This window comes from Columba livia, chromosome 2 (genome assembly GCF_036013475.1).
Source record: "Columba livia isolate bColLiv1 breed racing homer chromosome 2, bColLiv1.pat.W.v2, whole genome shotgun sequence".
Lineage (NCBI taxonomy): Eukaryota > Metazoa > Chordata > Aves > Columbiformes > Columbidae > Columba > Columba livia.
This window is the reverse complement of record NC_088603.1, coordinates 94,989,040-95,010,988: the sequence shown is the minus strand read 5'-3', so window position 1 is coordinate 95,010,988 and position 21,949 is coordinate 94,989,040. Positions and strand designations below refer to the sequence as shown.

The following is a 21,949-nucleotide window of genomic DNA, read 5'->3' as shown; positions in this document are numbered from 1 at the left end:
GTCTCTCAGTGGGATGGTCATCTCTAACCACTCATCTTCAGTTAAAGCTGGAGCACCTAATCAGTCTAACTATGCTGTTCTTTCCTAAGAAAAAACCTTCCAACTTATTCTCTTCTCAGCACAAACACCGAAACTTTTTACACGCCAATTTAATGGCCCAATTTGTAAAATCTTAACATTGTGAAATTTGCTTGGAAATCTGGAATAAACAAGCAAATTCTGCTCCTCCCACCCACCTTGCTCAAGTTATAAAACAGTGGAGAAATATGTAAGGGTTTTTATTAATTGTTATTGTTTGTTTAACAGGTGAGTGACCATTTCCATAATGAAAAAAGAAGTTCATTAAATATTTTGAAAACAGATTATTCTTGCATTCTACATATATATGGGCATTTCCAAACAAATAACCAATCCAGAATACTAGCTCTTGGGCAAGATAAAGCTCACAACAGAACTTTCAACATTTATAACCTGAAAAGGGGGAATGTTTCAAAAATATATAACACACCAACAAACATCAGTTTCGGTAGAAACTAACAGGCACGGTGCTTCTAAACCAGTTACACACTGTTAAAAATCCTCCTCAAATAACTCTTAAGTCTTAATAGACTGATACAAAGTGTTCATGAAAATAGTTCAAAAACTAGTTGTGCAAATAATTGGCACTTCTAAAGAAGTGAAAACAAGTATCAAACATTTATTACATTGCATCCAACCCTGTACAATTGAGCATATGATGCTTCAACTTACATATTTATACTGAAAAAGGTATTTTACCTTCGTGATTACATTTTCTTTAAACATTTAGAGGGATATCAGTGACATACTGTGAAAAACTGAAAAAGCATAAAATGCTTGATCTTTTAATACTAAGAACTCATGAACATGTACAAAGTCAAGGCATGATTATTAAATGCATTGGCATTGATTCACTGGCTGCTGTTTGTCAGCTGAGCTGTTTAACTGATCATATGTACATACGAAACACGCCACAGCTGTGTGGTCAGACAACTTCCACATCCTGGAGGAATTACACACGGGGTAATTAGTTGTTCAAACTCATTTGTTCTACTGGGCAATTAGGGCATGTGCATATGACCAGCTACAGCAGCCTGGCTTGGGCTGTCACATAGGAGTTGTAACTCAATTGCATTCTCATCTCCCAACCTGCAAACGCTTGGCAGCCAGACAAATTTTGTCCTTTCTGGTGTTTGTGGTAGTATTTTTTTTTGCAGGTCTGTCTGTCTACTACAACTTTCTTCACAAAAATAAAATATATCAGTACATAAGAGACAAATCAATATGACAGTATAACTAGTACCACCAAGGTGAGTAAAATCACAACCGGAAAACGGAGTAGTTGGGAAACATATATTCTGGTTATGGATTTTGTTTTATGTTAGATATTTTTGCTCAGTAACTGAATTAGGTTGCAGATACTACTTCAAAAGATTTATCTGCTGTTTGCTGTGCTCAGACTGAAATGAAGCCAGAAGGAAATAATAAAAGAAAAAACCACATCTGTTGGAGTTCTCTGTTAAATGTGGATGGGTGTTCACTTAGATGGATTGCTTCTGGGTCATGCAGTAGCTATTGCCTAGAGCAATTGTCTTGTCAAGTCTAGCCCTCAGTAAATAAAGAACTGCTAATTAAAGAACTGACAACCTACCAACACTAATCAAAGTCTAGTAACAGAGAAGACCAGATGTTATAAACAAAAGGGTAAACACTGAGCCTTTGCGGCCTAAGGCTAGATTAGAAAGGAGGAAGAAAAAAATGGTTATTCTCCAAAACACATGGCACATTTGAAAAAATAAGGTAGTTCGTACTGCTACAAGGACCCAAAGAATATTCAAAGGTTTTTAGGAGATTTCAAGCATGGAAATGCACTGATTTTTTTTGTTTCTTTTTTAAATCTAGATCTGTTTATTTTACTGTGCTAACTAAAGTAAAAAGCCCCATTTCTTAAAACTTGGCAAAGCCTGTAAATTTGTAGGCTTTCATGATCATATGCATGTGAACTGGTGAACCACAAGCTCATGGAAAAGCACACTTCAGTTCTGGGAGAACTGAGACAGTCTGGGAGGGAGGTAGTGGCTGCCAGCGCAGGCTGCATTTAGGTTCCTATCTGCAAATAACAGACAGGACCTCTCCAAGGAACAGAGCCAGGTGCAATGGCTATAACGCATAGAGGTTCCTGTAAGCTGACCAGGCACCAGCTATTGCGCTGGGATGCAGAGGCAGCAGCACGGTGATGTCCATAATGGAAGTGCACTGTTGGGTTACAACTAAAACCTTGAGCACGTAAAAAACATAAGTTTTCTTAACATATCTCCATTACGATGAGACTAAAACTTTGAGTTTATACACTCTCTAGTATTCAAGCATGAATCTCTACCTCCAATGAGACTTTCAGCAATCCGTTTCTTTATGTGTTATTTTAATTAGTGTAGTTTGGATGTTTCTTTCATAAAGTACTATTTGTACCTTAAGCTGGAAGACAATGCAAGACTGATTGATTTGAAACGTTACTATTCCCTCCCTCAGAATACTAATCTGTACATTTATACACACACATATTTTTATATTTATATAAATGTACGTATATACACGCTGGATCTATATGACAAGCAGCTTGCTCAAACATGGTCTCTTCCAAACATCTGCCTCAAAATCAGTCTTGCTTAAACAAAAAATGAAAAAAAAACAAACAAGAAAAAAGACAGCATTGAGACACAAGGTAAAACATCATGGAAAAGGAACACAATGTGCTACCCCACTCAGGGGAGACAAATCACACTTCTCTGTTGATGGAGTACGACCATCAACTAGGTACATCACTCTAAATCGAGTTCCGTTTTGCTGCTTCTGATACCTACGGAAGCTGGCTAAGCTGCAGTCTGCAATACACACACACTCACAGAGTTTAAGAGCATGCATAGCTCACTGGAGCATCCATTGTTAGCGAAAGGAAAGGCACCAAGACTGCATGCGTCCCATGCAAATACAAGTGCAACGAGGAGTACAAATGGAAACACAGCAGGAGCATGTAACAGCTTCAGACTACAACCGTGATTGTCCCTACTATGCGTGGTGGATCATGTGAAATCCCATTACTTCCCCTACTTATCAATCATTTTCCTAACATGGCCTTTTCTGCCCTCTTGAACTTCTGTAGTTCAATAGCTAGTTCCCAATATCTCAGATACAGCCACATAAGTCTTCCATTTTGACTTTTGTTTCTGTTCAGCAGATTGCCACAGTAGTTATCATGTTTGAAAATATCTTTTAAGCCACTTTCCATTTGTAGAGTCATAGCAACAGAATCTGTTGCTGCTTTAACTAGCAGATTTTTCTCTATTTCTAGTCTCTGGCTTCTGGGTACAACAAGACTGCAATAGATGTCCTGTCTTTCTTTAAGCCCCTCTTCAAATTCTTTCAGTAAAGTATTGGCTCTCTTTTGCCATTCTTCTTCTTTTGCCAGACAGCTTTGGTACAAGTTACCTGCTGCTCCTGAGTGCAAAAGGACTTGTTTTTCTCGCTCTAACTTCTCCTGCTCCTGTTCTAGGATCCTTCTTTCTTCTACTAGCTTGCGACTCTGTGACACAAGGGCTTCACGGTAACTCAGGGTTCTGTTGCGTTCCTTTTCAAGCTCCAACTCCAAATGAGCAACCGTGCGACGATTTTCTGTGATTATATCCCGGTATTTGGCTTCCAGGTCTTTTTGTAAAGATGAATGTCTTCTATAATATTCTTTTTTTTCTCTTTCTATTTCTTTTTGACATTCTCTGGTCCAGATCCAACCTATTATATATAAATAAGACTTCAGATGTAAGTATAACACATATAACGTTGATGGTTATAATTAACTACGCTTCTAAAGCTATTAAGTGGTAAAAAACTTTTTTCCTGCCCTCCCCAGTGACATTCACTTCTGTTCACATGCCCCACAAACGTATTTCTGTGGGTTCATGTTTCACAGTAAGTCACATTAAATTATCATGTTTCATTTGAAGTAAAATCTCCCTTAGTCTTTTATTGCTAATACATATACTTCTTGGACTAAAGAAGTAAAAAAAAAGAAGTTATGGAGAAACAAAACAGAGGTTTCCAATGCAGGAACCGCACTGAGAACTTTTCAGATCCAGTAAATAAATATGCATCGGCAACTCCTCAGGTTGTTACCTTTGGGCTCTCCAGCACTCATATGGCTCTCGTATGTCCACTTTTCTGAGAGAGCTTTATAAATTGGAGCTTAGTAAACACAGATTCAATTCCATGTGTCAAAGATGGCCGTTGCCTTAATGCTATAAACAGTGCTTCCTGTTTTTAACATTATAGATGAGCAGATCAGGGGAAATTCCTAGATGGGGTGCCACTGTACTGCCAGGCACTCCAGCTCCACCAGACAGGCCCGGGCACTACTTACGGAAGGCGGCCAAGCCCAGCATGGGGACCAGCAAGGCATAGTTCCATCTGCTGCCTTCCTCCCCGGGCTCTCGTTGATTTGGCAGGATGTTCCAGTTGGGAGGGTCGTTTAAATTATTCATGAAGGCACCTTTGAGTTACAGGAGAGAAGCCGGGACTCAGCAATGCGCAGAGGGGCAGGGCCACTCCCACCTCCACCCTCTCACTCACACCACATCTAACACAGAATCACAGGCTGTCAGGGGTTGGAAGGGACCTCGAAAGATCATCCAGTCCAATCCCCCTGCTGGAGCAGGAACACCCAGATGAGGTTACACAGGAATGTGTCCAGGCGGGTTTTGAATGTCTCCAGAGAAGGAGACTCCACAACCCCCCTGGGCAGCCTGTTCCAGTGCTCTGGCACCCTCACTGAGAAGTTGTTTCTTCTCATATTCAAGTGGAAGCTCCTGTGTTCCAGTTTGTACTCGTTGCCCCTTGTCCTATCATTGGTTGCCAAGAAGAGCCTGGCTCCATCCTCCTGACACTCACCCTTTACATATTTATAAATATTTACATATTTGTCCTTCTTGAACCGAGGGGCCCAGAACTGGACACAATATTCCAGACGCGGTCTCAGCACCAGGCCTGTTCTGCCCGAGAGCCTCACACGGCGGCCCCGTTACTTGGGAACTTTGCACAGACACGCTTTCAGCCAGAGACAGCCTCCCCCGGCCTGCTCCCCAGCCGCCGGCGCGGCTGCCGTTACCGCCCACCCCCTCCCCCAGCCGGCAGCATGTTAGCTGATGCCACCCCCCAAACCCTCCAGCTCACTCTGCTCTGCAGCCCCCGCCTCATCACCAGCCCAGCGCCGGCCCGGGGCGATCGGGCCCCAGAGTAAAACCTCAACCTACCAGCGCGGGCCCACGGATCCGCGACGCAGTGTTATCCCTGTCATTTACCTGCCGGCCCCGCCCCCTCCCGGGCTATCCCATTAGCCTAGAGGAAGAGGGGGAAAGCCAGGAGGATAACGAGCCAACTCCCCCGAGTCCTAAGGGCTCCCGGTGGTCTGGTCCCGTCCCAGCCCGCTCAGGTGGCGGGACCAGGGAGGTTTGCGAGGGCACTCCACGTACAAGCACGCACGTACTCAGCCCATGACTCCCCTCCCTCACACCACAATTGGTCTTTCCCGCCAAGCCCCGCGGGCAGCGGCGCCGTTAGCGGCGGTCTCGCGCATGCGCTCTCGCTGGCTCCTCCGGGTCTGTGCGAAATGGCGGCGGCGGTAGCGGCTTCGCGGAGCTGGGCGAAGCGCTGGCTGCGGCCGGCGGTGCGGGCGGTGAGTGCCTGTCCCCGGCCCGCTTTGCCCTGCTCTCCAGCCGCTGTCTCGGCGCAGGGGAAGGGACCAGACCGCGAGGCTGGCGTGGAGATCCCGTTCGGGAGGGCGACAGGCCGGCTGGGCTTGGTGACCCCGCGCGTCTCCTGCTCCTCCCTTCAGCCGCGGCGGGAGAGCTCGACTGGCCCCGACCCGGCCTGTCCCGGTCCGGCCCGCCCTCCCCCGGGGTGCTGCGCGGCGGGCGGCGGCCCGTACCCGCTGTCTCCGCCGTGACCTTGGCGGCGAGCACCCGCCCAGGGGCTGCGGGAGCGGAGCAGCCAAGGGCCGTGCCGCCGAGTGCCGCCTCGCCAGGCTCGGTCCTTCCCGGTTCGTTTTGCGGAGCGGAACTGCCCTTGTTACTCAGCTCCTGGGGCAGGGAACTGACCGTGGACGTGGCCACGCCGCTTCTCCTGGCCTAGGAAGCCTTAGGCTGCGGGCAGGTTCCCCGAGGGACAGGGAAAGGCAGCGAGTGCGGGGTGTGCTGGGCTCTGGAGTGCTTTCCCGACCCCGCACCTAGGTGGAAGGCTCACTGCCCGTCCTGGACCTGTGTGGGAAGCTAGCGTGTATTTGTGCATTGCATAAAGCTGGCTAGCAGTTGTTTCTGGGACGTGCAGCTTAAGGGCTTGACAGCTGTGTTTTAGCTGATCTGTACTGAAGGCTTGTTTCTCTGTATGGTGAAGTGGGAGTTTTCAGTTTCTTTCCACTTTTCTCACTGTGTGTCCAGAATGAGTTTGGGAGTACAAACACAAATGTACAGGAAAAGATCCTGTAAATGTAGCTGTAATTGTTACTGTCTTACAAAGCAAGCGCAGGAAAGGCAACCTACTGTGAGGTGGCGGTGAACTGGCCCTCGTTGGACCTTTCACTTCGTAATGACCATGATGTTCCTGGTGGCGTAACAACACAGGATTCGTGTGATCTGTGTTTTCTTCAAATTTAGTGTAACACCTTTTTGTGCTTTGTGGACTTCTGTTCAGACTCATTCTCAACAGAACTTAGTGGCACAGAAATTCTTATGCATAGCTTTAGCAAAAAAGTGTATGCAGATGGGAATAGCAGTTCTGAAAACTGTTTTGCGGAAGCTTAAATGTGAGAAGAAAAGCAATCTGCTAAACAGCTGTGTGGCTTATTTCATAACTGTTTATAGTGACTTCAGAAAATAACAAAGTGTTTTAAAAGGAAATTAGTTGTTTTTTTCCCCCCCTCAGTCGTTAGCGCTGTATTTAAGCAGTACTGTGTGTGCACAAGCCTGTTTGTTCTGTGCTGTCTTTACATACAAAGTAAAGATTTTCTTTGAGTTGCTTTACACAATAACCAAATATATTTTTCACCTATGAGAAAGAATTTATTGCAGTAAAAATACTTGTACTGTTGCCAGAAAAACATTTTGGAAACAAGCAGTAGTAGCATATGCTAGAGAATGTGTGCTTGCTACATTTAAAGTCGAAAGTGTAGCCTGCCACGTCACTTGAAGTTCTGCTGGTTTAACTTCAGTCGCACTCAGGCCTGTGAAAGCGTGTTTGCTACAGAGGGGACACCCCATTTTAGCTTCATCTGTGATTGCTGGGAAAGCTGTTTTGCAGATTCATCTGGCTGTCAGTGAACTAGTCTATCTGATTCTGTATGTGAAGTAATTGCCCCAAAGCGTGATAAGATAAGGGGGATAGTAACTGCCTGGAGGAGGGTACTAACAGAACTCCTTATGAATAAGTGTTAAAACTGATCTTATTTAAAGATGGCTGTAAATACCAAAAGTGTGTTAGCAAATAAGGTGACACATCAGATTCACTGTTACGCAAGTAGATAATTTGAAGAAAGTAGTATGAGATGATAAAACTAGGCTGGGCTAAGTGTACTGTAGTTTGTTTCAAGAATGGGGGAAGGGATGGACATTTGGAAGTGATAGGGAGGGAAGACCTGCTTGTTAGCATATTTTAGGGTGATTGAACCATGACTGTAATAGTTACTGGAAAAGTCAAGTATCACTCCGGTGCATTTTAAGATGTATTTCAAATAGAGCAGTGCTAATGTCACTGCACAGGGCATTCGTATGGTTTTGTCTTGCTGTTCACGTACAGAAGGAATACCAGGTTACAAGAAATGGGTGATCTGTACTGTGGAGATGAAAATTTTGACTGTTGTAAAGCAAAGACTGGATATGGGGTAGGTTTGGGTGGTTGGGTTTTTTGTTTTGTTTTTGAATATGCCACAGGAAAGGGAGTGACCTCACTGAAGGGGAAAACTGTTGCCTTGTGCTTCATTTAGACATTAATAAACGGTTCTAAATTGGCCGGTAATTTATAGAGAATGAGAACAAGAAAAATATCTTTGGTTTTTTAAGCAGTGATGAACTGGAACAGCTTTCCCTACCACCTGATTTTTTTTCTTTTATCTTTGTTACTCTTGACCACCAAAAATAATTCAAATTCTGAGGATTGCCTGACATGAGAGATATTTTCCATTAATTCCTGTGGTTCCTCTAAAGCTGCCTTGATCTTTGTTTATTTATGAAAAAAGGTAATAATACTACAGCATTAAGGTAATAATACTACAGCATTAATTGCAAACATTCTTCTGTCAGTGCAGCCTCAGATAGGTCTGAGAGACTGGGCAGTGTTAGTAAAGTGAATAACAGTGTGTGACACCCTGTTATTGCAGGCTGTTTTCTCATCCAGTCAGAACTTTTGGTTTATTAATTTTTTTCTGGGTGTGAATATAGGAAAGCAAAAATTTCTTTGCATACAGCTTTAAAATATCGTGGTGCAGTATTATTGTATATTGGCTATCTGTGGTAAGTAAAGGTTTGTTATAAACGTAGGGTAGCTGAGAATGCGGGAAGTCTTCCTCGTGGAAACATTTGTTCTATGATAGTTGTCTTGACTTCTTTCCGCAGTGGCCAGCAGCATGCCAGACTCTCGCACGCAACTTGCACTTCACAGTCCATGGAAAGAAAAATGCTTCTACAAAGGTTTCTGATTCGGTATGTTTGTACTTCTTTACATCTTAAGTAACAGATTAGATAATAAACTTAATGCCTGAGGGGCACGAAGCAACCAAGTATTTGGCTTTTAGTGGAATGTCGTGTTCAAGTGCATAGTGGGTCTGAGTTGCTGAACTGCATGGCTGTTTTTAATGATAGTTTTCAGCCGGGAGAGTATATAACAGATTGTAGCATTTGCTACAAGACTCTATTAAGAACATTAAACCTATGCTACTTGTGTCTCCATGAAACTTAAGTTTAACCTAGCTTGAAATATTTGTGATCATAACAAACTGATGTGTTTTTCCAGATTTCCACACAATATCCAGTAGTGGACCATGAATTCGATGCAGTTGTTGTGGGTGCAGGAGGAGCAGGTCTGCGGGCTGCGTTTGGTTTGTCAGAGGCTGGATTTAATACAGCATGTGTTACAAAGCTGTTTCCCACCAGATCTCATACTGTTGCTGCACAGGTGAGGTAGAACAAATGTTTAAGAAAATGTCATCATTCAGAAAGCAGATTTGGTTATGCACATGAACATCACATTTCAAGGTCACGCTTTCTTTTAAAAATATTGCATATTTTGGAGGGCAATATATGTTTAGATTCTATTTAGTGCTTTCTCACTGCATTCAGTATAACTTTGCAATTAATTGTGTTACACAAAACAGGGCAAAATAAGAGCCATTGTGAAACTGATAAGTTGCACAGGTTTTTCACAGCCACGTTAAATCTGACTTCACTGTATTTCTTGTACATAGAGGCATAAATGACACGTCATTTTTAACAAAAGTGAGGAAAACCTACTAGAACGGTACTTCAGTAATATAATTCCAGGAAAATGCATTTTCATTTTCAGGGAGGAATCAATGCTGCTCTGGGAAATATGGAGGACGATAACTGGAGGTGGCATTTCTATGACACAGTGAAGGGGTCTGACTGGCTGGGTGACCAGGATGCCATACACTACATGACCGAGCAAGCCCCCGCTGCGGTGATAGAGGTGAGACTCACTGGAATTTATGTCAGCTATAAGTATTTATAACACAGGCTAGCTTCTGAAGAGATCTTCTTACTAGGAACACAGTAAAACAACTTGTTGGATTGTTATGCACAAGAGTTTCTGATGCTTGTATTTGGGTTCAACAGCTGGAAAATTATGGGATGCCGTTCAGCAGAACGGAAGAAGGAAAAATCTATCAGCGTGCATTTGGTGGCCAGAGTCTTCAGTTTGGAAAAGGAGGACAGGCTCACAGATGCTGTTGTGTTGCAGACAGGACAGGACACTCGCTGTTACATACTCTGTATGGCAGGGTAAGCAGCTGTGAAATAAACTCGGTTTAGCTGTTGTGTTTGCAATGAATGATTTATTTCCCTTTTCTCCCCTGCCCCCTCTGCCAGAGTCTGAACTAAAACAAAACATGTGACTGTTGATATATCGATGGAGAATCTAGGGGAGTGACTGATAAAAATTCTGGATTTTCTTCCTTCCTGAAGCAAAGTGGAAAGATGCAGCCTTCACGATACTTTTCTTTTGTCAGCAGTATGCAGAAATAGAATAAATTGAAATATGGTAACTATAATGGCTCTCAATAAGACAACATGTTAATTAGTGTACCCTGTTAGCTTTGTGGTCTGGAATAGTTCTTCACTGTTAAAACGTTTGTGTCGGTTAACTAGACCCAAAGAGAATTTATGTAGACCTTCTTCAAAAAACTGTTTTCAAAAAAATCTGACACAGCAGCATTGGGGAGCTCTAAAAAGAGGTACAAAGCAGGGTTTTCTTTCACTCATGTTCAAATAGCAAGCAGGGAGAAGTGGTATAAATGCCTGAAGGCCTAATGTGCATTTCTGAGCTTGTTATGTGGAAAGTGACTTGTGTTCAAGCATCTGTTCCTATCAGTTCTGTAAACCATAACTGAATAAAGACTTAGTTGTTCTAAAATGGTAGTAAGCTACTTGAAACCTGAAATTAAATACCTAGTAGCTAATGTGTTTTTTTAATTTACTTAGTAAGTAGCTAATTTCTCACCTTCGGGTTCACACTATGTGTGCTACTGCAATACAAACGCTCAGTGCTGCCAAACACTGGTCTGATCCTTGAGGGCAAGAAGGAGTGTTTGACTTGATGCCCACTGCTTCTTCTGGAATGCAAGGCTCCAGGAGATGTATTCCACTTCTCTGCGAGAGGTGCAGTAAAACATGCTTGTACATGGATCAAGCACCACAGCTGACTAAAGTGTTGCCAAATGCAGCAGGAAATAACAAGCCGTGCTGGCTAGTTAGGACTTCTCAGAATTAAGTGGTTTCATAACTACTTGTGTCTCTTTAAGGTAGAATAGATCTATTAGCAAGTTTTAATAAAGAATTGTGAGGAAACTGGCTTCCCTGAGAGTTGTTGGGGGTGATTTTTATCCTGAGACAGCCCATGTACATGAACAGTTTGGAAGAAAGGTTACTTTGTTTTTTTGATTTTTCTAAAAGTTCCCTCTTTTTTAAAAATTTTTCTTCCAGTCTCTAAGATATGATACAAGCTACTTTGTTGAGTATTTTGCCTTGGACCTACTGATGGAAAATGGAGAATGTCGTGGTGTTATTGCCCTTTGCATTGAAGATGGCACTATACATCGCTTTAAAGCAAAGAACACTGTCATTGCCACTGGGTAATGTACTTTTTATGAGGAAGGACAGAAACTTGAGCGTGCTACTAGTTGAAAGTCTATGTGTTTGTACATGTTTTTGAATCCATAGTGTGGAGATGACGTTGACTTGAACATAATTCATATGTTGATCTGCCCTCCTCCTTTCGTTAAAAGCAACATAATTGAATTCAGTCATTGTCTCTCAGAGAAGGCACAAACTAATTTTTTGATCAAGTGTAAATTTAATACGAGATCTAACTTTGTATTCTGGAAAAATTACATAAAGTTGGACTGTGTAAAAGCAGTAGGTATGGTCCAAGTGGCCTTAAATTTTTGAAATAAGCTGTTCAAAGCTGATGTTGTTGCAATGCTACCAGCATGTGTGTATATATCTAGGGTTCTGAGTTTCCTGTGAGAAATGGCTTTTTTCAAAATTCTGGAGAATCTGTTACAGTAAGATACCAATGCAAGTCTGTAGGATGAAATTATCAGAAGATGAGTGTAATGTAACGTTACTTGGTTGCAAAAGTTCATATGTTTTTATTAGAATACTGTGTGCATTAGTCTTTTGCTGCCTATGGCTGTCTTCTATCTGTCTCAGTACACAAAATATAGATAAACATATTCTGTCAAAGAAAAATATTTAGTTCTGTTGCCTACATAATTTGGCTTTATTAAAGTTGAGGCGATTTTCATACTTGCATGCTTTGAAGTACATACAGGATGTAGATTGCTGTTTCTTCAAGAGTTTGTCCTGGAATTGGGAGTATTGGCAGTTCTCAGTAACATTGGAAGTTAACTTGTTTGCTTTAGGCATAAGAACTCATGTTTAGTACCTAATTGTAGACAACTAAGTTTTGAAATCTAAGAATATAAAATCGGGACGATATTGAGGATATAAACAGTTGTTATATGCTGTGTTTGATAAAACTGCTAGTAATAGTTCAAATAAAGTCTAATGGCATTGGATTGAGAGAACTTTCTAAAGTAACTCTTTTCTGGCCAAAAGGCTCTAATACTAACCTAAGTGTCCTGCTTTGGAGTTGTTACTCTATTTTGTGGACCTTCTGTCACCAGCTGTTTTTCAAATATGGTTCAGCATAACAGAGGAGTACCAGTTTTCTTTTGTTTTGGTTGAACTTAGTATAGGAGATGGCAAAACTAATGCATCTTGCCATCTTGCTTATTAACCTTTTGCTCTGTATCCACTGTTGTGCAAAAAGTGTAGTTGAATGTTCTGATTCTTTTTTTTTTTTTTTTTTGGACTACTAATTCTGTTAACTTTTGTGTCCTGTAGTGGGTACGGCCGCACTTACTTCAGTTGTACATCTGCTCATACTAGTACGGGTGATGGCACTGCTATGGTCACACGAGCTGGTCTTCCTTGCCAGGACTTAGAATTTGTACAGTTTCACCCTACAGGTACAGAATATGGAACAATACTTATAACATTATTTTTAATAATTTGGACAGATTTTTTGTTCTTTTAAAATGTGCTCAAGTCAGTTTGTGCTTTTCTGCAGCACTGCATTCGTTGCTTGTGACAGGTATTCAGACTTTTCTGCATCTACTGTGGAATATAAATCTGAGAGTAAGATTTAAAATATGAGACAGAGGTCTCAGCTGTTCTAATGTAAAGGCCAGTGTTAAATGTTTCAGGGTGCTGTCTTTATCACACCACTGGGTTTTATGAAATACAAGTTGAAACCACTTCACCTGTTAAGCTTTCATTTCCTCTTGTCTTTAAAATATTAAAGGATTTGATATTAGATACAGGAGCAGTGGGATAGATGCAATGTTGGGGAGTTATATACTAGAATCTTTTGTCAGGGGTGAGGTAGTTGAAGTAAAAGTATATATTGAGGACTGTAGTTTTCTAGCACAGGATCAGTATCTAAACTGTGGACAGCAATGGTCATAGGCTAAAAAGTGAATATCTGCTTTTTTTGGTGGTAGTTAAATAAATGCTCACTTTTAACTTGTGATAAGAGATGATTTTTTTAATTGTTTGCTTAGTTTTACAGTGTTATTCATGTTATATCTTAGAGCTCCAATGTGCATTTGACTTAGCTATGGTTTTTCTAGTCAAAGAAACTTCATTGCTTGTCTGATAATTCTGTAGCTTTTAATGTAAGAATCAAGTGCATGAGTTGGTTAGCATTTGTATTTTCTATGATGACCAGTGCTGAAGGCTGACAAGTAGGCTTCCTTCTCTAAAGGAAAAGCAAACCGAGTAAGTTTTCATATTCCACACAATTTGAATCCATCCTGTACTGCCTCAGCACAGGAGAAGAGGGAACAAAGATGAGCAAACTGTTCTTGAGATAATCATCTTCTGGTTTACTTAAGAAGGTCTACAAAATCCTTGTAAAAGTCACCTTACGTATTGCTGGGTGCAGATCTCTTCTAGTTCTAATATTTTGGTGTTCCAAATGAACTTGCTTACCTTCCAGGAAGAGTGTTTGAAAGGAATAATAGTACTCGTTTCTGAGAAGTCTTGAGGGACAGTTACAAGTGGTATGATTAGGGATTAGAGTGGAATAAAATCTAACCCTGTGATTTTTTCACATTATTTTAAGAAAGACCTTGTTTATTCAGTCCTGGTTGTCCTGATTATGAAGCTGTCCAGAGAGTATCTCTTGATGATTTTTTCTTTCTTGACAGGTATCTATGGGGCTGGCTGCCTTATAACGGAAGGATGTCGTGGAGAGGGAGGTATTCTAATTAACAGTCAAGGTGAAAGATTTATGGAGAGATACGCTCCTGTTGCTAAGGATCTGGCTTCCAGGGATGTAGTATCTCGTTCTATGACCATAGAAATCCGTGAAGGAAGGTTAGTTAAATATTCTGACAAAGCTGCAGAATGAATAGTTAATCATACTAGACTCTATGTGGTAAAATAATTAATTTGATAAACACCTGATAATTCATGGGAATGAGCTTTAACAACTGTTAGCTGAACACTGCATGTATAGCAAAAACTTTGCTTGTTAATTCCTAATGATATTAAAAGGGAACACGTGATGTTAGGAGTATCCTGTTTGAATTCAGTGCATCTAGAGACAGTTGCTCAAACAAGTTTAATGTCTGCTCTTGGTGCAAACAATGGAAATAATGTGGTGCTCTGTTCTCTTGACTAATTATCCTGAATTCTTACATATTTTTGCAGTGATATAGGGTTTAAATTATTAAATGCTGGGAGGTGAAAACTATGTGTAAATTCTGCCAGATTCAATAGTCTAGCTTCAACAGCTAGATATTAATTTTTGCCATATAACCTTTGAAAAAATTATAAGTTAAAATCTTTCTCTAATGGGATTAGAAGTATAAATAGTGTTTACAGAATTCCTGTTACATGTTCCTATGTTGACTTGTTTGGTGGTTTTGTCTTTTTTTTTTTTCTTCCTTTCTTTCGGTAGGGGTTGTGGTCCTGAAAAAGACCACGTGTTCTTGCAGTTACACCACTTACCACCACAGCAGCTAGCAACCCGTCTCCCAGGAATTTCAGAAACAGCAATGATATTTGCTGGAGTTGATGTCACTAAAGAGCCTATTCCTGTTCTGCCAACTGTGCATTATAATATGGGAGGTATTCCTACTAACTACAAAGGGCAGGTAAGTAACAGATCACTTTTAGGATATTTTTTTTCCCCAGCATGATATTTGGAAAATAGTTTCCTATTATTAAAGCATGAACAGTGTTTTTCATAAATGTAAGGATACTGAATAACATTGTTACGATAATAATATTATAAGAATGATGTCAGAATACTTAAAACAGAGCATCTGGTTTGTTTTTGTAAATAACTTGAGAGCCATGTGTTGGCCCACCTGGAGATGGGAGTTTGAAGAAACATCTAAAATGAAGTTACTGTTATGTCTGACAATTTTCTGTTTATTAAGTTGATTATGGTATATAGTTAAAAAATTATCTAACTAGGGCTCTCTTACAATCTGTAACTCAAGTTAATGTATATTAATTCTCTGTAACTCCTGTAATGTCTACACTAAAGCATATTTCTTCAACTCATACTAGTTAGAAGTCAATGTGATGATGTCAGCTCCGTTTTTCTGTTTCAGTGTATTGTACTTGTTAATTTCTCAGTGTAAACTTTTGCCTTAGAAATGTGTGCAGATCAGATTTTCTTCATGTGCTTTTCTGACTAAGGTATTTATGGTTTTAGAGTTGGAGACAACTTCAGATTGCTGTGTTTCATCCTTACATGCACACAACCTTTGCAAATAAGGAGGTCTGCACCATTAAAAAGTATTTAAGAAATGAGTATTAATTGACTGTCTGATATGGTAGGTGATTACACATGTGAATGGTCAGGATAAAGTGGTACCTGGTTTATATGCTTGTGGGGAAGCAGCCTGTGCATCTGTCCATGGCGCAAATCGACTTGGAGCAAACTCACTTCTGGATCTGGTGGTCTTTGGTCGTGCTTGTGCCCTTACTATTGCAGAGACGTGCAAGCCTGGTAAGTGTCATGGTTTATCTGACCTTATTAGAGACATTTGCCTTTATGATTACATTTCTGCCCAAGAAAGAGTTGTTGCTACCTAATTCAAATTCAGACTGCTAAACATAGACTCTTATTTGCTAGAAAAGGCAGAAATCAGTGTTTATGCCTTTTATAGGCACGTTCTTTGCAATGCAGTGCTTGTCATTAGCATTTGCTTTGTGAGTTGATCTTCAAACTAGAATTGGGTCAATGCTATTGGCAAAAACAGCAGATATTTTTCACAAACTAGCAAAACAGAATATTGAAGACCAGCTTCTTTACATCCTGCAGTGCATCTTCTATATCAAGATGTACTGTCTTACACTTGGCACTTTATTATAGAGAAATTTGCTGCCGCCTTGTTGATTTGTAAGTTGGACTGCATAAGCAAACGACAACAGATGTGTACTAAAAATCGTAACATATCATCCCCTGTATGTGGATGATCACTGCTGAATGTTATTTTTAAATAATCTGGTTCAGCAACAGTTACTGAGCTGAAAACAACCAAACCAAACTCCTACTGGCCAAAAAAACAGCAACCCAAACAAACAAAAAGCCCCAACCAACGAATAAAACACTGTAAGAGGCAGTTAGATTGACAGAACAGCTCCAGTCCAGAAGTAGTCATTTGTTTTATTGTTACTTAATGTCCAAATTAATAAGACTGTTTTTTTCAGTCTGATTCTGCACAAAGTGCACAGAGTAATAGTTCCTGATGGAATCAGCTTTGATCTAGCAATGCCTATTGGCTCTGGCTTTGTGCAAAACTTTCTTTGGATCAATCTTTCTGGAGCTCCTTTGAGTTTGAATTTGCAGGAAGGTTTTTGTTAGTCTGAGTGCAAAGCTCCATGAGAAATGAAGTGTGCTGGTAACAGATGGGTTCCAGTATTAGAGGTAAGATGCAGAACTCATGTGTAACTGCCAGACTTATTGACTGGTCTTTTAATAGGTCTGAGAGAGAGCAGGAGTTTTGGAGGTAAGGAGACAGGGAAGGTGGTAAGGAGCCACAAGCTTATTCCATAGTTTAGGAGAATTTGCGTCAAGTGCTGTTTTTAAGGAATGAACAGCATATTTGGTAAAACCTATAAATTCCCTACTAAATATCACAGGAAATAATGTGATTCATATATTCCACCAAGAACTTTAAGTATATGGATACTATTGGTGCGAGTTCAGGAAAGTTACAGTTCACCTGTGCTTCTAAGGAAGAAAAGAGATTGTGTTTTAGTCAAATATGACTTTCAGTAGTTGCGAGTCTATGAAACTGCCAGAAACTAAAACCAAACCTGACCTACTAAACTTAATTTAAACTTTCTTATTAGGAGAGCCAATTCCCTCCATTAAACCAAATGCTGGTGAAGAATCAGTTGCTAATCTTGACAAATTAAGATTTGCTAATGGAACCATAAGAACTTCAGAAGTGCGACTTAACATGCAGAAGGTAAGCCTGGTGATGCTCTTGAGTATGCAGTGGGAGAAGCTGCAAGTAGAAGAGGTGGTTTTGTCACTTTGCAATATAGTTCAGGAGTTGTTTTGCAAAAGTAAAAAGCAGTGTAGAAAGTATGCCTGTGCACAGTAAAGGCTGTATCAATTTTGTTAGTTTCTTCATGGTAACTCCTCTTGGGTAGTTAACTCAGTGTATAATAGAGTGGGGTTTCCTCTGTTTGTGGTGAACAGGAGAATGAATTTTTTTTTTTTCTTCAGGCTGCAGACATGTCTGGTCAAAACAGCTCTATGTCAATCTCTGTTGGAACTAATGAAGTTATGTGGGATATTGTGCATATGCAGCATATGAAACTGATTTTATTTTACTGTCTTGCAGACAATGCAAAACCACGCTGCTGTATTTCGTACTGGTTCTGTACTCCAAGAAGGCTGCGAGAAAATTAGCCAAATTTATGGTGATCTGGCTCATCTAAAGACATTTGATAGAGGTAATTTGATAGCTAAGAATACACCTTTGTCAGAGTACTCTCTGGGAAAAAGTGTTTCTTTTATTCTCTTAGCCTTCTTATGTGTTTCTTGAAACTTTGACTAAAGATTCTGATTGTTTTGAATCTTTCAACCTATTTTATAGAGCCCTACGTGCTAAACATGGTAATTATGATCTTACTGGATATTTTCTGGTTGCATACTCTTTCAAAGATGCAGAGACTGAAATCAGATTTAACTGTATAAAGTACTAGCTTCTGTTTTCTCAGACTATGATGTGAAGTTGTTCAAATACTACGGTCAACTTTTTAAGTATCTTCTGAAAAGACCAACAAGTTGCAAAAAGGGTGCAAGACCGTTCATAGGCTGAATGCTCAGTTTTCGTTCTTCAGCTGAGCAGGTATCTCTGCATACAGAGACTTTCATGTTTTGCGGTGTATCTTAAGGAGAACTTGGTCAATTAAGTACCACTGCTGAGGTACCTTTTATTCACTCAAATTATGTATTTCTCTCTAACTACTGCTATTGGACACGTATCCTAACACTGAAAGTAGAACTGGCTTTCTTGGACAGCTCTCACCAAGAATCAAGAAAAGTATTACAATAGCTTAGACTATATGGATCAAAATGAAGATACATTCACATAAGTGAACTTGGATCCACCTTGGAGGTACTTAAATGAAGAGGAGCATTAGACATCTAGCAGCTTTTTTTTCTGCTCTCCAAGGGTGGGAAGGAAGGGAAAGCCCAGTTGCTGAATCTGCTAGGGATCTACTTAAAGAGCTACCCTCTAGCCAGATCTTGTGATCTGAAATGAGGTGTGAGGACTGAGTTGTAGGTATGATATAAAGCAGGCAAGAATCTATGGTATAATTTTGTCTCAGTAGTACACATGCAAAAGTGACACCTGGTAGAATTACCAATTTTTTTCAAAGATTCATTATGATTGGGTGTAGGAATTGCTACTGAGCTTCACGGTATATAATTCAGTATTGCAGAGTACTGTGGCTGTAGTTGGTAGAGCATTAGCTAGTTTGATTCTAAGTATCAGCAGTAGGACAGAAGTAAACGGAGGAATAACTTGTTTGTAGAACACCTTCCACAGGATTTTAATATTTTACTAGGTATTGTGTGGAACACTGACTTGGTGGAGACTCTTGAACTGCAGAACCTGATGCTTTGTGCTCTACAAACCATTTATGGTGCTGAGGCTCGCAAAGAGTCCCGGGGTGCTCATGCAAGAGAGGACTATAAGGTATAAATATTCTATGTGACCTGGATGTAGGATTGAATTTCCTTGTTATGTATCCTTGTATGGATTATTTAAAAATTGTAATTTACTTAAAATATGATCTTCAGAGTCTTGAGTTAAGATTAGGGAAGTATTTGTTTGGGGTCCCATCTGCTCTGTTTGATCTGTTCTTGTTTGTTATGTATAAAATGACCAGTAGGTACAACCCTGGGTAACGATATTGAGAGAAGTGTAGTTCCATGTATGCATCTGAATGATTAGAGAGGTCTAAAGGAGAACTATAACAATAATAAGGCAATGAATGCATAAACAGGACTTCAAGTAGAATAATTGTTCTGTGCAAGGAACATTGCCTTAAATACTGAGGCTTAACATGGGCTTTAAAATTTGACAGGGGCGATGTTAAGATAAAGCTTGCTGGCTATTAGGAGACACACAGTATTACAGCTGTAACTGGAATGGAACTAAGCATGTGGTTGTGAAGTAATATGCAGATACCATTTCTGATCTATACTAACCTAATTTTATCCTTAGGTACGGGTAGATGAGTTTGACTATTCTAAGCCACTCCAAGGCCAACAACAGAAGCCATTTGAACAACACTGGAGGAAGCACACCCTTTCGTATGTGGATGTCCCATCTGGGAAGGTACGTTGAGGCTGATGTTTGAGGGTCTTTCTCGTGATCAACAGACAGCTGCTCTCATAGGCAGATGCTGATTATCTTGATAATATGCATTTGTCAGTGTCTGAGATACCTGTTACTGTTTAGTGTACTTAGAGCAAAATGGAAAAAAAATTCAACGTTTGTTCACTTGTAGAACAGTAGGCATCACTGGGAAAAGTTACTGTTGATCTTTGGGAAGTGACTTTGCGATTTGAGCTGGAATTGTTTTTCCCTTTGTATCAGGCTAGTTCTAGAGCATTTTTCTTTGGTGGCAAAACCTGTTGTGGGTGTGTTTAGCAGGACGTTTTTATGGTATTTTGAAGACATATAAATCTGACCCTACGGTAGTCTTGAGTGTTGTTTTTTGTATCCTATTCTCTTAACCCTCTTCGTTTCCTCTCTCCCAATTCCAACTTCATTGAATCTAGTTTGAGGACAAGTGAGAACACTTTACTTTCCTGAATGGCTGCTGAGGATGGAAAGATTGAGTGACACAGCTCTGTCTCCTAACTGGTCCATTGTGTTCTCCAAGACTTTCCTAGCTTAAAGAACTAGGAACTAGCAATCTTACCCAAAATTTTGCTTTAGTCCAAATGGCCTTTTTGAAATAGTAATCTTCCAATATAATTTTTGGTCAGGCTTTACTGTTAAGGAATTTTACAGTGGTAACCTGGTGGAACTTAAATGTTCCTTGTAGGTTACTAACTTTTTTTTTCCTATGGAAGGAAAAGAATAATGGAGAAATTAGCTTAACATCAGTGAAGTAATTCAGTTATCTGTGTTATTCAGGCATTCCTGTTAGCTAGGCTGTCTTGTTTAGGTACAAGAGGTTTATTTGTCTTAAAGCTCTTTGCACTCTTTTACTTTAGGTTACTTTGAAATACAGACCTGTGATCGACAGAACTTTGAATGAAGAAGACTGCTCCACTGTCCCACCTGCTATTCGCTCATACTAGTAACTTACCTTCAACCTGCAGTCCTCTCCCAGAGAGGGTTAGTGTACATAAGCATAGCACAAGCAAATCAAAACAGTATTGTCACTATCAATTGATGAAGAACGCTGACTAAACTCTTCTCCAGCTTGTATTCTGCTGTGGCTTACTGTACAGGTATGAAAATGGAATGCAGGACAGCTTATGTTCTTTCACCCATCTGTCAAAACTGATAGGGAAAACATAACGTGTCTAAATAAAGTGATTAGAAGTCTTGTATTTGTTTCAATATACTGTTATGTACATAATTACAATGCTTTTATTTTGAATGTATAGTTATTTTCATATTTTAAGATAAGAAATGCATGGCAATAGTTCTAGACAAGATTGAGATGCTGAATTTTATTATGTGGGGCTAAATGTAAGCATCATAATTGCTGATTGTAGGCAATATGAACAAAAATTATGCACTAGTGTTCTCAACTTTGTTTTTTTCTAAATCTAAAATTGTAAAAATTGACAGACTGTTCCTTTACTGAAGGAAACAAGATAGGTCTACTCCAGTTAATTTATCCAGAATATGCCATGAACAGAATATAATCTCCATAGCTAATCTCTACTATCTCTGGAACTTCTGAAGACGTTTTTGTGGTGTTTTCTGTTTGCATATTTCTTAGACTGTCTTTTCTCTCAGAGTAGCCAAAGGGCAGTTTTGCAGCAGGCTTACCGAAATGTTAAAGCTTACCAGACTGTCGTGCCAAGATGTAACTTGTAAGGCAGCATTTGCACGTTTTTTAGCAGCATTTCTGTAAATAACTCCCAGTCCTGAGGGAACTGAAGTGTAGCTGTGCAGATCACAAGCAAATGGAGCATTTCATAGTTTTTGAAACTTTTTTTTCAACTGCCATGTATTTGCTGTTGGAAGAAATGAACGCTGGAAAAACTGAAATGTCGGAACGTTGCGAGCAGTGCTTGGAAAAACTGCATACACCATATTTCACTCCTTAGGTGTTTCTGTACCTTGTACAAGGGACTTGAGACTGGACGTGGAGAAATGTCGCATGGGCAGGAAGGGAAAAGGTAGAAGTGACTTGGCTTTCTCTATAGAAGGATCCCTCACTGTCGTTAAGGGGAAAGGATCTTTAAAAATGTTACAATAAAGCAGGATAAACGACTACCTTCTTTCCAAAGCCTGGATATCGCTGTTCCCGCGGCAGAGGGCGGAGGCTGCTGGAGCGCCGGGCGGGGAGGAGGGGCTGGG

The 21,949-nt window shown here is 40.4% G+C and overlaps 2 protein-coding genes across 4 annotated transcripts; one reads left to right on the top strand and one right to left on the bottom strand.

Annotated features, from left to right (window-relative positions):
* Positions 1-261: 261 nt before the first annotated feature.
* On the bottom strand, positions 262-5,567 carry CCDC127 (coiled-coil domain containing 127). Of its 3 annotated transcripts, none has more exons than XM_005509990.4 (3): positions 5,367-5,567; positions 4,430-4,558; positions 262-3,804 (listed from the first exon to the last, which is right to left on the bottom strand). In XM_005509990.4, exons 2-3 carry the CDS (start codon positions 4,548-4,550, stop codon positions 3,134-3,136), a joined length of 792 nt encoding a protein of 263 aa, XP_005510047.2. In that variant the 5' UTR covers positions 4,551-4,558; positions 5,367-5,567; the 3' UTR covers positions 262-3,133. The 3 variants fall into 3 exon arrangements, with proteins under 3 accessions (XP_005510047.2, XP_005510046.2, XP_021153498.2); XM_005509989.3 differs by having other exon boundaries at positions 5,319-5,462; XM_021297823.2 differs by lacking the exon at positions 5,367-5,567 and adding an exon at positions 5,239-5,358.
* A 17-nt stretch (positions 5,568-5,584) lies between these two features.
* On the top strand, positions 5,585-21,863 carry SDHA (succinate dehydrogenase complex flavoprotein subunit A). The gene is made up of 15 exons (XM_065052851.1): positions 5,585-5,740; positions 8,670-8,756; positions 9,067-9,228; positions 9,616-9,759; positions 9,906-10,070; positions 11,271-11,419; positions 12,696-12,820; positions 14,063-14,231; positions 14,818-15,013; positions 15,708-15,879; positions 17,229-17,347; positions 17,729-17,840; positions 18,963-19,093; positions 19,625-19,738; positions 20,626-21,863. Exons 1-15 carry the CDS (start codon positions 5,675-5,677, stop codon positions 20,710-20,712), a joined length of 1,998 nt encoding a protein of 665 aa, XP_064908923.1. The 5' UTR covers positions 5,585-5,674; the 3' UTR covers positions 20,713-21,863.
* Positions 21,864-21,949: the final 86 nt, after the last annotated feature.